Source organism: Nerophis ophidion, linkage group LG01 (assembly GCF_033978795.1).
Source record: "Nerophis ophidion isolate RoL-2023_Sa linkage group LG01, RoL_Noph_v1.0, whole genome shotgun sequence".
In the NCBI taxonomy this organism is placed as follows: Eukaryota; Metazoa; Chordata; class Actinopteri; order Syngnathiformes; family Syngnathidae; genus Nerophis; species Nerophis ophidion.
Genome location: NC_084611.1, coordinates 86934608 through 86949436, shown reverse-complemented (window position 1 = coordinate 86949436; position 14829 = coordinate 86934608). Strand labels below are relative to the sequence as shown.

At 32.8% G+C, this 14829-nt stretch overlaps 1 protein-coding gene across 1 annotated transcript in view; it reads right to left on the bottom strand.

Annotated features, from left to right (window-relative positions):
- Positions 1-14829, bottom strand: part of LOC133561329 (voltage-dependent T-type calcium channel subunit alpha-1I-like) — a 289397-nt gene that overhangs the window by 150464 nt on the left and 124104 nt on the right. The window contains exons 9-10 of the mRNA XM_061914691.1: positions 8784-9120; positions 5552-5817 (exon numbers count right to left, since the gene is read on the bottom strand). Of these exons, the coding sequence (XP_061770675.1) occupies positions 5552-5817; positions 8784-9120 (603 nt within the window). The remainder of the gene's footprint in view (positions 1-5551; positions 5818-8783; positions 9121-14829) is intronic.

Below are 14829 nucleotides of genomic sequence, written 5' to 3'. Positions count from 1 at the left end.
GTTGGCGTCATGTTAGCATGATGTTGGCATGAGGTTAGCATCATGTTGGCGTCATGTTAGTGTCATGTTAGCATCAGGTTGGCATCATATCAGGTCAGCATCGTGTTAGTGCCATGTTAGCATCAGGCCACCAGCATGACATTAGCATCATGTTAGCATGACTTTAGCATCATGTTAGCAGCAGGTTGGCATCATATTAGTGTCATGCTAGCATCAGGTTGGCATCATGTTAGCATCAGGTCAGCATGATGTTAACATGAGGTTAGCATCAGGTTGACGTCATGTTAGCATCAGGTTGGCATCATGTTAGCGTCAATTTAGCGCCATGTTAGCATCAGGTCAGCATTATGTTAGTGCCATGTTAGCATGATATTAGCATCATCTTGATGTCATGTTAGCATGAGGATAACATCATGTTGGTATCAGGTTGGCATCATGTTAGCATCATGTTGGAGTCATGTTAGCATCAGGTCAGCATCATGTTAGTGCCATGTTAGCATGATATTAGCATCATCTTGATATCATATTAGCATCAGGTTGGCATCATGTTAGCGCCATATTAGCATCAGGTCAGCATCATGTTGGCGTCATGTTAGCATGATGTTGGCATGAGGTTAGCATCATGTTGGCGTCATGTTAGTGTCATGTTAACATCAGGTTGGCATCTTATCAGGTCAGCATCGTGTTAGTACCATGTTAGCATCAGGCCACCAGCATGATGCTAGCATCATGTTAGCATGACTTTAGCATCATGTTAGCAGCAGGTTGGCATCATATTAGTGTCATGTTAGCATCAGGTTGGCATCATGTTAGCATCAGGTCAGCATGATGTTAACATGAGGTTAACATCCGGATGTCGTCATGTTAGCATCAGGTTGGCATCATGTTAGTGTCATGTTAGCATCAGGTCAGCATTATGTTAGTGCCTTGTTAGCATGATATTAGCATCATCTTGATGTCATGTTAGCATGAGGATAGCATCATGTTGGTATCAGGTTGGCATCATGTTAGCATCATGTTGGCGTCACGTTGGTGTCATGTTAGCATCATGTTGGTATCATATCAGGTCAGCATCGTGTTGGTGCCATGTTAGCATCAGGCCACCAGCATCACGTTAGCATCATGTTAGCATGATGTTAGCATTAGGTTGGCATAATATTAGTGTCATGTTAGCATCAGGTCAGCGTCACGTTAGAATCAGGTTGGCATCATGTTAGCATCAGGTCAGCATGATGTTAACATGAGGTTAGCATCAGGTTGACGTCATGTTAGCATCAGGTTGGCATCATGTTAGCATCAGGTCAGCATCATGTTAGTGCCATGTTAGCATGATGTGGTGACCGCCAGCGTCTCTGAGAGAAACCACAGAGGCTTCTCTTTGACAGCTGCAGGAGGAACGACACATGCTCCGCTCATGTCTACGGTAAGCGCCGACGTATCACCACAATTTTCTCACCGAAACCTGCCGGTTGACATGTGGTAGGGAACCATGTTCGCTTGACCGCTCTGTTCCATCTTAAAGCTTCACAACAAACAAGGAAACACCGACTGTGTTTGTGTTGCTACAGCCAGCAGCTTTCTTCTTTGACGTCTCCATTATTCATTGAACAAATTGCAAAAGATTCAGCAACACGGATGTCCAGCGATTGAAGCAGACGACTTATAGCTGGGATCAAAATGTCCGCTACAATCCGACGTTTTCAGCAGGATAATTCGCGGGAAATTTAAAATTGCAATTTAGTAAACTAAAAAGGCCGTAATGTTAATATTTCATCATTGATATATAAACTATCAGACTGTGTGGTCGCTAGTAGTGGCTTTCAGTAGGACTTTAATTGGAAATCATTAAAAATCAACAGTTTTTTCTCGCTGACAAAAAGAGAGAGAGAGAAGAGAGAAAAAAAAAACGGCAGTGAAAGTTTGCTGACGAAAAATGTGCTCATCACTCGGACAAGAAGAAGACATCACATTACTTGTTGTTGTTGTTACTGTTGTGTCTCACGTTGTGTGTTTGCTGACATTTACCCGACACACACACACACACACACACACACACACACACACACACACACACACACACACACACACACACACACACACACACACACACACACACACACACACACACACACACACACACACACCCGGTTCTAAATTTGGCAGCACCATGAATGTAGCACAACATCAGAATTCCACACAGCGCCTCTGCGATGCCACCAATGACGTTTGTGACATTTCGCTGCAGCCGCGACAAATCGATGAAACAGTGCGTTTGTGTTGTGTTTACACGTGTGTGTGTGTGTGTGTGTGTGTGTGTGTGTGTGTGTGTTGTGCCAGCACTAATAAGAGGCTAATGATGTACACCCTCCAGTTTGTGTTGGTGAGCTGAGAAGTGACGCTGGTTGCATATTCTGCCAAATGACACTGCAGCCCCTGGAGGTTCATGAAGGTCTCATTAGGGCAGACCTGGGATCAGTTTTAAAGACTCTGGTGGTTCTGGTCTTTAAAAGCAGGGGTCACCAACGCGGTGCCCGCCCGTAAGGACCAGATGAGTCGCCCGCTGGCCTGTTCTAAAAATAGCTCAAATAGCAGCACTTACCAGTGAACTGCCTCTATTTTTATTTTTTTTTTTAATTTACTAGCAAGCTGGTCTCGCTTTGCTGGACATTTTTACTTCTAAGAGAGACAAAACTCAAATAGAATTTGAAAATCCAAGAAGATATTTTAAAGACTTGGTCTTCACTTGTTTAAATAAATGTATTTATTGTTTTACTTTGCTTCTTATAACTTTCAGAAAGACAATTTTAGAGAAAAATACAACATTAGAAATGAATTTTAGGATTTTTAAACACATATACCTTTTTACCTTTTAAATTATTTCCTCTTCTTACCTGACAATTTTTTTTAAATGGTAAAGAATAATAAATACATTTTAATTTAATTCTTCATTTTAGCTTCTGTTTTTTCGACAAAGAATATTTGTGAAATATTTTCTTCAAACTTATTATGATTAAAATTCAAAAAAAATATTCTGGCAAATCTAGAAAATCTGTAGAATCAAATTTAAATCTTATTTCTAAGTCTTTTGAATTTCTTTTAAAATTTTTGTTCTGGAAAATCCAGAAGAAATAATGATTTGTGTGTGTTAGAAATATAGCTTGGTCCAATTTGTTATATATTCTAACAAAGTGCAGATTCGATTTTAACCTATTTAAAACATGTCATCAAAATTCTAAAATGAATCTTAAGCAGGAAAAATTACTAATGATGTTCCATAAATTCTTTTTTACATTTTTTTCAAAAAGATTCAAATTGGCTAGTTTTTCTTCTTCTTTTTTTCGGTTGAATTTTGAATTCTAAAGAGTCGAAATTGAAGATGAACTATGTTTAAAAATTACATTTGAATTTTTTTTCCTGTTTTTTCCTCTTTTAAACCGTTCAATTAACTGTTTTTTCATCATTTATTCTCTACAAAAAACCTTCCGTAAAAGGAAAAAAAAATGGAATGAGACAGAAATACCCATTTATATATATATATATATATATAGATTTATTTATTAAAGGTAAATTGAGCAAATTGGCTATTTCTGACAATTTATTTAAGTGTGTATCAAACTGGTAGCCCTTCCCATTAATCAGTACCCAAGAAGTAGCTCTTGGTTTCAAAAAGGTTGGTAACCCCTGGACTAAACTGAGTGAGCTTTATCAAACATGACTTCCTGTCGGCTGAATTCATAAAATGATGAATGAATAATTAACAAATAACTGAATGAACACGTGGATGGATGCACATATAATGCACAAATTAATACATCTATAAATGAATGAATGAATGAATACATGAATAAACAAAATAACGAACGGATAATTGAATGATTCAATACATATTTGAATAATAGAATGAATGCAAAAATTAACAAAGTAATCAATGACTTAATGAGTTTACGAATGGAAGAATTAATGAACAAATGAACGAGTAAACAAACAAATGAATGACCAAAATAATACACAAATGAATGAACAAAAAAATGAATGAATGAATCAATGACTGGCCGAATGAAAGAAAGAGTGAACAAATGAATGAAGAAAATGATACACAAATGAATAAATTAATGAACAAAGGGATGAATAAATTAACGACTGGTTGAATGATAGAATGAATGCAAAAATGAACAAATAAACAAAACTGACTGAACAAAAGAACACAAAAATGAACAAACAAATGAACAAAGAAATGAATGAATGAATGACTGGTCAAATGAAAGAATGAATGGACAAATGAACGAGTAAACGAACGAATGAACAAAAACAATACACAAACGAACAAATGAATGAACACGTGAACCAAGGAATGAATGACTGGAGAAATGAAATAATGAATGATTAAAGAAAAGAGTAAACACACAAATTAATGAAAGGATGGACAAATGAATGAATGCATGACTGGACGAATGAAAGAATGAATTAACAAATAAACGAGTAAACACAAAAATGAATGAAGGGATGAACAAATTAATGAACAAATTAATTATTGAATGAATGAACGGAAGAACAAATGAACGGATGACTGAATGAAGGGATGAACAGACAAATAAACTAATGAAGGGATGAACTAACAAGCGACTAAATGAATGAACGCAGGGATGAACAAACCAATGAATGAATGAATGACTGGACGAATAAAAGAATGATCAAATAAACGAGTAAACACAAAATCAATGAAGCGATGAAAAAAATGAATGAATGAAGGGACAAACAAACGAATGATGAATGAATGAATGAAGGGATGAACAAACGAATGAATAAATGAATGAATGAATGAATGAAGGGACAAACAAATGAATGATGAATGAATGAATGAATGAATAAATGAATGAATGAAGGGACAAACAAACGAATGATGAATGAATGAATGAATGAATGAAGGGATGAACTAACAAAAGACTGTATGAATGAATGCAGGGATGAACAAATCAATGAATGAATGAATGACTGGACGAATAAAAGAATGAATGATCAAATAAACGAGTAAACAAAATTAATGAAGCAATGAACAAATGAATGAATGAAGGGGTGAACAAATTAATTGATGAATGAATGAATGAAGGGATGAACAAACGAATAAATGAATGAATTAACAAATGAAGAAATAAATAGTATATAAATTAACAAATGAACAAATAAATAATGATTAAATGAATGAAAGAAGGGACAAACAAACTAATGAACAAACAAATGAATGAATGAATGAAGGGACAAACAAATGAATGATGAATGAATGAACGAATGAATGAAGGGACAAACAAACAAATGAATGAATGAAGGGAGAAACAAATGAAATATGAATAAATGAATGAATGAAGGGACAAACAAATGAATGATGAATGAATGAATAAAGGGATGAACAAACAAATGAACGAATGAATGAATGAATGAATGAATGAATGAAGGGACACACAAATGGATGAATGAATGAATGAAGGGATGAACGCATGAAAGAATGAATGAATGAATGGAGGAGGAGGAGGAGGAGTAGGAGGATGGTGTGCACCTGCTGGTGATGTTCGATGCCCATACTGATGGTGTTGATCAGGATGGCGATCATGATGCCTCTGTTGAAGTACTTGCTCTCCACGATGGCCCACAGCTTCCTCCTCACCTGGGACCACAGCCTCCTGGACACCCGACCCGTGTCCGCCTCCTCCCCCGCGCCCTCCTCCGCCTCCACCCCGTCGCATTGGGGGCAGGCGGGGGTGAGCGACGTGGGCTCACCTGAGGGGGCGTGGTGGGCTCTGTGGCGCTGGGGGCAGGGGGGACCTGGAAGCCAAATCACACGCCTCTTCATTATACACACACACACATATATATATATATATATATATATATATATATATATATATATATATTAAAATGTTTTCACAGAATTATGTTGTATTTAAATTATTTAATTTATAGTTTTTTAGAACTTAAAAAAAAAAATCATAATCACAGTACGTGTCATACATTTAAAAAATAAAATAAGAAAGCCTTGATGTGGAGTGGGCACACTTTTTTATTATTATTTTATTTTACAATAGCAAGTAATAAAAACAAAATAATAATAATCTTCAATATACATTTTAAATATATTTATTTATTTCATATATGTTTTCAATTATATTTATTATGTAAGCATCATAGACTGAATAATTACAAAATAACAGTAATTTTTGTAACAATACAAGGCAAAACAACAACAACAACAATAATAATACTAGTTATAATAATATTAGCAATAATAATAATATTTTGTAAACATTTTATATGTTGATTTATTTAATTATTTCGATTTATTAATTGATTGCTTTATTGACTGGCATATAGTAATACTACTACTCTTACTAATATTGTTATTATTATTATTCCATCCATCCATTTTCTACCGCTTATTGCCATTTGGGGTTGCGGGGGGCGCTGGCGCCTATGTCAGCTACAATCGGGCGGAAGGCGGGGTACACCCTGGACAAGTCGCTACCTCACCTCATTAATAATAATAATAATAACACGAATAAAAAATAACAATAACCTGTAATAAACATTTAAATGTATTTATATAACTACATGTTTAATGATACTTATTATTTATGCATCAATTTATAGACATACTATTACAAAATAAAACAGTAATATTACTAAAAATAACCATTATAATAACTTTTATTTTCCTCCCATTACATAATAGTATTAGTCATAATAATAATAATATTTATTATTTAATGAAAAAATATACAAAAATATTTAATGACTCTTACCATCTTTTTCTATTCATTGATTTAATTGCTTTAAACTATAATAAAAAATAATAATAAATAATATTAATAACACCACCAAAATAATAATAATCTTCAATAAACATTTTAAATATATTTATTTATTTCATTTATGTTTTCAATTATATTTATTATGTATGCATCATAGACTGACTAATTACAAAATGACAGTAATTTTACTAACAATACAAAGAAAAACAACAACAACAACAATAATAATTATGATAATAATAATAATAGTTATAATTATATTAGCAAAAATAATAATTTGTAAAATGAAAATATATAGATTTATTTAATTATTTCGATTTAGTAATTGATTGCTTTATTGACTAGCATATTGTAATACTACTACAGTTACTATTATTATTATTATTATTATTAATAATAATAATAAAATAACATGAATAAAAATAACAATAATCTGTAATAAACATTTAAATGTATTTATATAATGACCTGTTTAATGATACTTATTATATATGCATCAATTTATAGACATACTATTACAAAATAACAATAATATTACTAAAAAATAACCATTATAATAACTGTTATATTCCTCCCATTACATAATAGTATTAGTAATAATAATATTTAATATTTAATAAGAAAAATATACACAATTATTTAATGACTCTTACCATCTTTTTCTATTCATTGATTTAATTGCTTTAAAATGTAATTGAAAAAAATAATAATAATATTAGTAACACCACAAAAATAATAATAATCTTCAATAAACATTTTAAATATATTTATTTATTTCATATATGTTTTCAATTATATTTATTATGTATGCATCATTGACTGACTAATTACAAAATAACACTCATTTTACTAACAATACAAGGAAAAACAACAACAACAACAACAACAATAACAATAATAGTTATAATAATTTTAGCAAAATTAATAATATTTTGTACAATGTTAATTATATTGATTCATTTAATTATTTCGATTTATTAATTGATTGCTTTATTGACTAGCATATTGTAATACTACTACAGTTACTATTATTATTATTATTTTTAATAATAATAATATCATGAATAAAAATAACAATAATCTGTAATAAACATTTAAATGTATTTATATAATGACATGTTTAATTATACTTATTATTTATGCATCAATTTATAGACATACTATTACAAAATAACAGTAAGAATACTAAAAATAATAATCTTAATTACTATGATTATAATAATACAATAAATATGATAATACAATAATAATAATAATACATATTTATAATCTTTAATCATAATTTTCATATAATAATAATATAGATTTTTTAAAAATTAATAATAATGTGCATAAAACATTGAATAAAGGTTTTCAGGCACCACTTTAGCTTAGTCTTTAATAACTTTAATAAACATTTAAATGTATTTATATAATGACATGTTTAATGATACTTATTATTTATGCATCAATTTATAGACATACTATTACAAAATAACAGTAAGAATACTAAAAATAATAATCTTAATTACTATGATTATAATAATAAAATAAATATGATAATACAATAATAATAATAATAATAATACACATTTATAATAATCTTTAATCATAATTTTCATATAATAATAATAATATATATATATGCTTTAAAATTAATAATAATGTGCGTAAAACATTGAATAAAAGTTTTCAGGCACCACTTTAGCTTTGTGAGCTACATGCTAACATGACATTTTAACATATGCTAAGTTAGCATGTCCGCTAATCGAAACTGAAAGTTACCGACTGACATGGCTCTGTTTTAAGATGTGTAGCGAAGCCTGCTTTTTATTAAAAAAAAAATTAATTGGCGGTATCGAGTCCTTGACTTTGGTTTTCTCGAGCAGTTTTCCCGTGACCCACAAGACCCTTTTGCACTTTAGCACGTTCTCCCGCGCGCATCTTGAAATAACGAGGGGCGTCTCGGCGGCTCGTCGCCATCGGTCAGCGAACGTCACCCACCTGGTCGGAAGGCGTCTCGTCGCTCCCGCCCTCCTCTCCCGTTGGCGTTGCGCTCCCTGCCGTCGCCTCGCCGGCCTCTGCCCACGCCCCCGAACCCGCGGGGTTTCCCGCGCACGGCGTTGAGGAGGGTGACGGTCTGGCGGCGGGCCTTGCGGATCACGTGGCAGATGAGCTGGAAGAGCGCCTCGTAGCAGTCGCCGGGCTCGCTGGCCAGCGTGGAGGAGGAGGAGCAACGCGCCCGCTGCTCCTGCATCAGCTGGTGCTCCCGCTGCTTGGTCTCGGAGAACTGGGTGGCGATGACCACCAGGCACAGGTTGATCATGAAGAAGGAGCCCACCTGGGGACAGCAGGGCAGCTTCTTAAGGGGAAACACCATATATGGTCGACCAAGCAGGAAGACAACATGCACTTTTATCCATGAAAATAAGAAACATCCCAAAAGTGACAAGAGGTTTCTATCCGTAACACTCCCGGAAAATTGATTTAATTCTTAACTAAACTATATTATTTTTGAAAAATGCAATCAAAAACAGATTTTTTTATTTGACGAAAATGTATTTATTTATTTAAACTTTATATTGATTTTTTTTTTTTTTCTTCATAGTGATTAATTCCTTTATGACTACAAGACTGATTATACAGTATATTAATATTATTAATAATAATAGAAAATATAATAATGATAACAATAATATCACATTTAATATTGAATATTTTAATACTTTAATATTTAATATAAGCATCAGGAAATGGATGATTAAATATTGATTTAGTCCATGATCTTCCAAATTTTTTCTATTGATCGATTGATTATTTTATTGACTGACATATCACAAAAAATAACAAAAATTATAATAAAAAAATATATAATATTGAGAAATATATATTTCATATTAATAATAATTAAACAATTATAATAATGAAGAAAATATAAACATTATTATAATATTTTATATATTGATTTAGTCCATGTTTTTTCTCATTTTTAACATAAATAATAATAATAAGAAGAAGAATTATATAAATAGATAATAATAATAATATAAATATAAATATTATTATTGATAATGATAATAATAAACATAGTAATAACAACAACAACAGCAATAATAAAAAAATAAATAATAATATATCAATAATATGTTGATGAATAATAATATCAATAATAATGTTAATAATAATTAAACAATTATAATAATAATAATGAGGACAATATAAACATTATTATAGTCTTTTATATATTGATGTAATCCATGTTTTTTCTAATTTTTAACATAAATAATAATAATAATAAGAAGAAGAATTATATTAATAGCTAATAATAATAATATAAATACGAATATTATTATTGATAATAATAATAATAAACATAGTAATAACAACAACAACAGCAATAATAAAAATAATAATAATATATCAATAATATGTTGATGAATAATAATATCAATAATAATATTAATAATAATTAAACAATTATAATAATAATAATGAGGAAAATATAAACATTATTATAATCTTTTATATATTGATTTAGTCCATGTTTTTTCTCATTTTAACATAAATAATAATAATAATAAGAAGAAGAAGAAGAAGAAGAAAAAGAAGAAGAAGAAGAAGAATTATATTAATAGCTAATAATAATAATATAAATACGAATATTATTATTAAAAATAATAATAATAATAATAATAATAAACATAGCAATAACAACAACAACAGCAACAATAAAAATAATAATAATAATATGTCAATAATATGTTGATGAATAATAATATCAATAATACTATTATTAATAATAATAACAATATCAATAATGGTTATAAAAACATATTAATAATAGTAATAATATGAATACAAATACAAATGATAATATCCTCACTAAAGACTTTTAACGCATTAATCTATTTCATGACATTTTTAATGATAGTTGTTGAATTCATAGACTGATTACAAAATAGTTTTCAGACTTACAATAACAATACTATTAATAATATTAATATTAATAATAATAATAATAATACAATATAAAATATTATTAATAATAACGTAATCTTATATTACATTTTAAAATACATTGATTTATTTCAGAATTGTCCCCACTTTTTCTATGAATTAAGTGATTGCTTTATTGATTGACACATAATAATAATAGTAGAACAAAAAATAGAATCTGCAATAAACCATTCTATCTATTTGTTTGTATTTCCTGACTTTTCTTACGACACTTATTATGTATAAATGTTTTCATAGACTGACCAATTACAAAAAAATAGTAATATCACCAACAATTAAAATAACAATAAATAAATAATAAATCATATTATAATCAGAAATGAACATTTTTAATGTATCTATTTATTTTAGGACCTTTTTAATGATATGTTTTAGTGATTGACTCATCACACAATAACCAAAATATGGGGGGACGGCGTGGCGCAGTTGGGAGAGTGGCCATGCCAGCAACCTGAGGGTTCCTGGTTCAATCCCCGCCTTCTACCAACCTCGTCACGTCTGTTGTGTCCTTGAGCAAGACACTTCACCCTTGCTCCTGATGGTCCGTGGTTAGGGCCTTGCATGGCAGCTCCCGCCATCAGTGTGTGAATGTGTGTGTGTGAATGGGTGAATGTGGAAATAGTGTCAAAAGCGCTTTGAGTACCTTGAAGGTAGAAAAGCCTTCGGGCTATAGAGTGTTTTCCGTTCGGGCTCCAGTACTCTGGAATGCCCTCCCGGTAACAGTTCGAGATGCTACCTCAGTAGAAGCATTTAAGTCTCACCTTAAAACTCATCTGTATACTCTAGCCTTTAAATAGACCTCCTTTTTAGACCAGTTGATCTGCCGCTTCTTTTCTTTCTCCTATGTCCCCCCCTCCCTTGTGGAGGGGGTCCGGTCCGATGACCATGGATGAAGTACTGGCTGTCCAGAGTCGAGACCCAGGATGGACCGCTCGTCGGGACCCAGGATGGACCGCTCGCCTGTATCGGTTGGGGACATCTCTACGCTGCTGATCCGCTTGAGATGGTTTCCTGTGGACGGGACTCTCGCTGCTGTCTTGGATCCGCTTGAACTGAACTCTCGCGGCTGTGTTGGAGCCACTATGGATTGAACTTTCACAGTATCATGTTAGACCCGCTCGACATCCATTGCTTTCGGTCCCCTAGAGAGGGGGGGTTGCCCACATCTGAGGTCCTCTCCAAGGTTTCTCATAGTCAGCATTGTCACTGGCGTCCCACTGGATGTGAATTCTCCCTGCCCACTGGGTGTGAGTTTTCCTTGCCCTTTTGTGGGTTCTTCCGAGGATGTTGTAGTCGTAATGATTTGTGCAGTCCTTTGAGACATTTGTGATTTGGGGCTATATAAATAAACATTGATTGATTGATTGAAAAGCGCTATACAAGTATAACCCATTTATAATATCAATAGTAACACTATTTTACTATTATACATTTATTTTTTTGGGTGTCTACATATTTAATTAACGTTTTAAATGCGTTCATTCATTTGTTGACTGACTAACTACTTTGTGAATAATAAAATGGATGAACATATCTATTTAAGTATATTTTCAACACTAATACATTTCAATTCTTCTGTTTTATGACTTTTCAAATGTATTTAATAAGCTTTTATTACCCGTCTATTTATTTATATTAAATGTATTTAGTTTAGGCAGCACTCAAACACGTATCCGCTGTTAAAAATATAAAAAAATCATTCACTTTACGTCAGCGCAGCAAGACTTTGCTCTCGTCATTTTTTTTTTTCAAAATAAAAGCATCTATCATTCATGAGGTTTGACAGGCAGCGTCTTGTTGGCGTCGGTTTCCTGCTGCTGCCGGCGACTTTTGAAGGAGGAGAAGGACGCGGCGTGTTGAGTCAACAGGCGGCCGTGTAATTAAAGGCTTTGCGTGGCAGGCATCCGCGCCTGCTGGAATTAATGTTCAACAAGCAGAAAATGACAGCCTCAACCTGTTTAGGCGCACGGCATTGTGGGAAGGAAGTCAGCTCTCCTGATTGGACACGCTCGCTAACATGACCAGCTCGCCAGGATTTATCGCTCTTTGAAAAGCTCTCCGAGAAAAAAGTTCCGCCGTTCTGTTTTTAGGGCAGAAAAGCAGGAAGGAGTCACATGACCAGGGACGTGAACGCCTGGACGACGATGCGGGGACATCAGTGACCTCTGACCTTACACCAGAGGTCAAAAGAAACTCTTCCCGCACTTTTCTCCTCTGTGGCTGTCCCATTACTTTTGCCCACGCAGAGTATATCGTGAACGTTATAAAGTACATGATGATGCGTTTAAGACCCGACCAATCGTGGGACATCCCGCCTGCGGGGACCTTCCTTTGCTCAGCGTGAGTTTTAAAATAAGTAAAAAAAAATATTTTATTTATATTTATACATATACATTATTCATTCATCCATCCATCGTTCATTCATTCATTCATCCATCCATCATCCTCAATTTAATCCTAATCTACCTGTCCACCTATGAATCTATCATGAATTGATTAATTGATGCATTATTTGTTCATTTATCCATCATTTATTCATATATGCAGCTATAGTTCATTCATTTATCCATCCATTCATCCAACCACCCGTTCGTCATCCATCATAAATTAATTTGTCCATCATTCATTCATGTATCAATCCTTTTTTCATCCATCATCCATCTATCCGTAACTCATTCATTCATTCATTTAGCCATCCATCTTGCATTCATTGTCCTATCCATTCATAACTCATTCATTTACTCATTCCCCCATCCATCGTTCATTCATTCATTCATCCATCATTTCTTCACCCATCCATCATCCTCCGTTTGATCCTAATCCATCCGTCCACCTATCAATCTATCATGAATTACAGTAAGTAATTGATCCATTATTTGTTCATTTATCCATCATTTATTCATATATGTAGTTATAATTTATTCACTTATCCATCCATTCAGCCACCCGTCATCCATCCATCCAACCACCCATCTGTCATCCATCAACAAGTAATTTGTCCATCATTCATTCATGTATCAATCATTTATTCATCCATCCATTTGTGCATAATTCAATGATTAATTCATTTAGCCACCCATCTTGCATTTATTTTTCTGTTGATCCATAACTCATTCATTCATTCATCATTTCTGCATCCATCCATCATCCTCCGTTTAATCTTAATCTATCTGTCTACCTATCTATCTATCATGAATGAATTAATTGATCCATTATTTGTTCATTTATCCATAATTTATTCACATATGTATCCAAAATTCATTCACTTATTCATCTATTCAGCCATCCATCATCCATCCATCCAACCACCCATCCGTCATCCATCAACAAGTAATTTGTGCATTATTCATTCAGGTATCAATCATTTATTCATCCATCCATCTATCCATGCATAATGCAACGATTCATTCATTAAGCCATCCATCTTGCGTTAACTTTTCTATTGATCGATAACTCATTCATTCATCCATCCATCTTTCCATCCATCGTTCCATCCAGCGTTCATTCATTCATTCATTCATTCATTCATCCATCCATCCATCCATCATTTCTCCATCTATCCACTATCCTCCGTTTAATCCAACTTCATCCGTCCACACATCAATCATCATGAATTAACTAATTGATCCATTATCCATTCATTTATCCATCATGTATTCATAAATGTAGCTATAATTCATTCACTTATCCATCCAGTCATCATGTATCCACCCAACCACCCATCCGTCATCCATCATCAATTATTTGTCCATCATTCATTCATCTATCAATTATTTATTCAACCATCCATTTGTACATAATTCAATGATTCATTCATTTAGCCATCCATCTTGCATTTATTTTTCTATCGATCCATAACTCATTCATCATTTCTCCATCCATCCATCATCCTCCGTTTAATCCTAATCCATCCGTCCAACTAGCAATCTATTATGACTTAATTAATTGATCCATTATTTGTTCATTTATCCATCATTTATTCATATATGTAGCGATAATTCATTCACTTATCCATCCAGTTATCCATGTATCC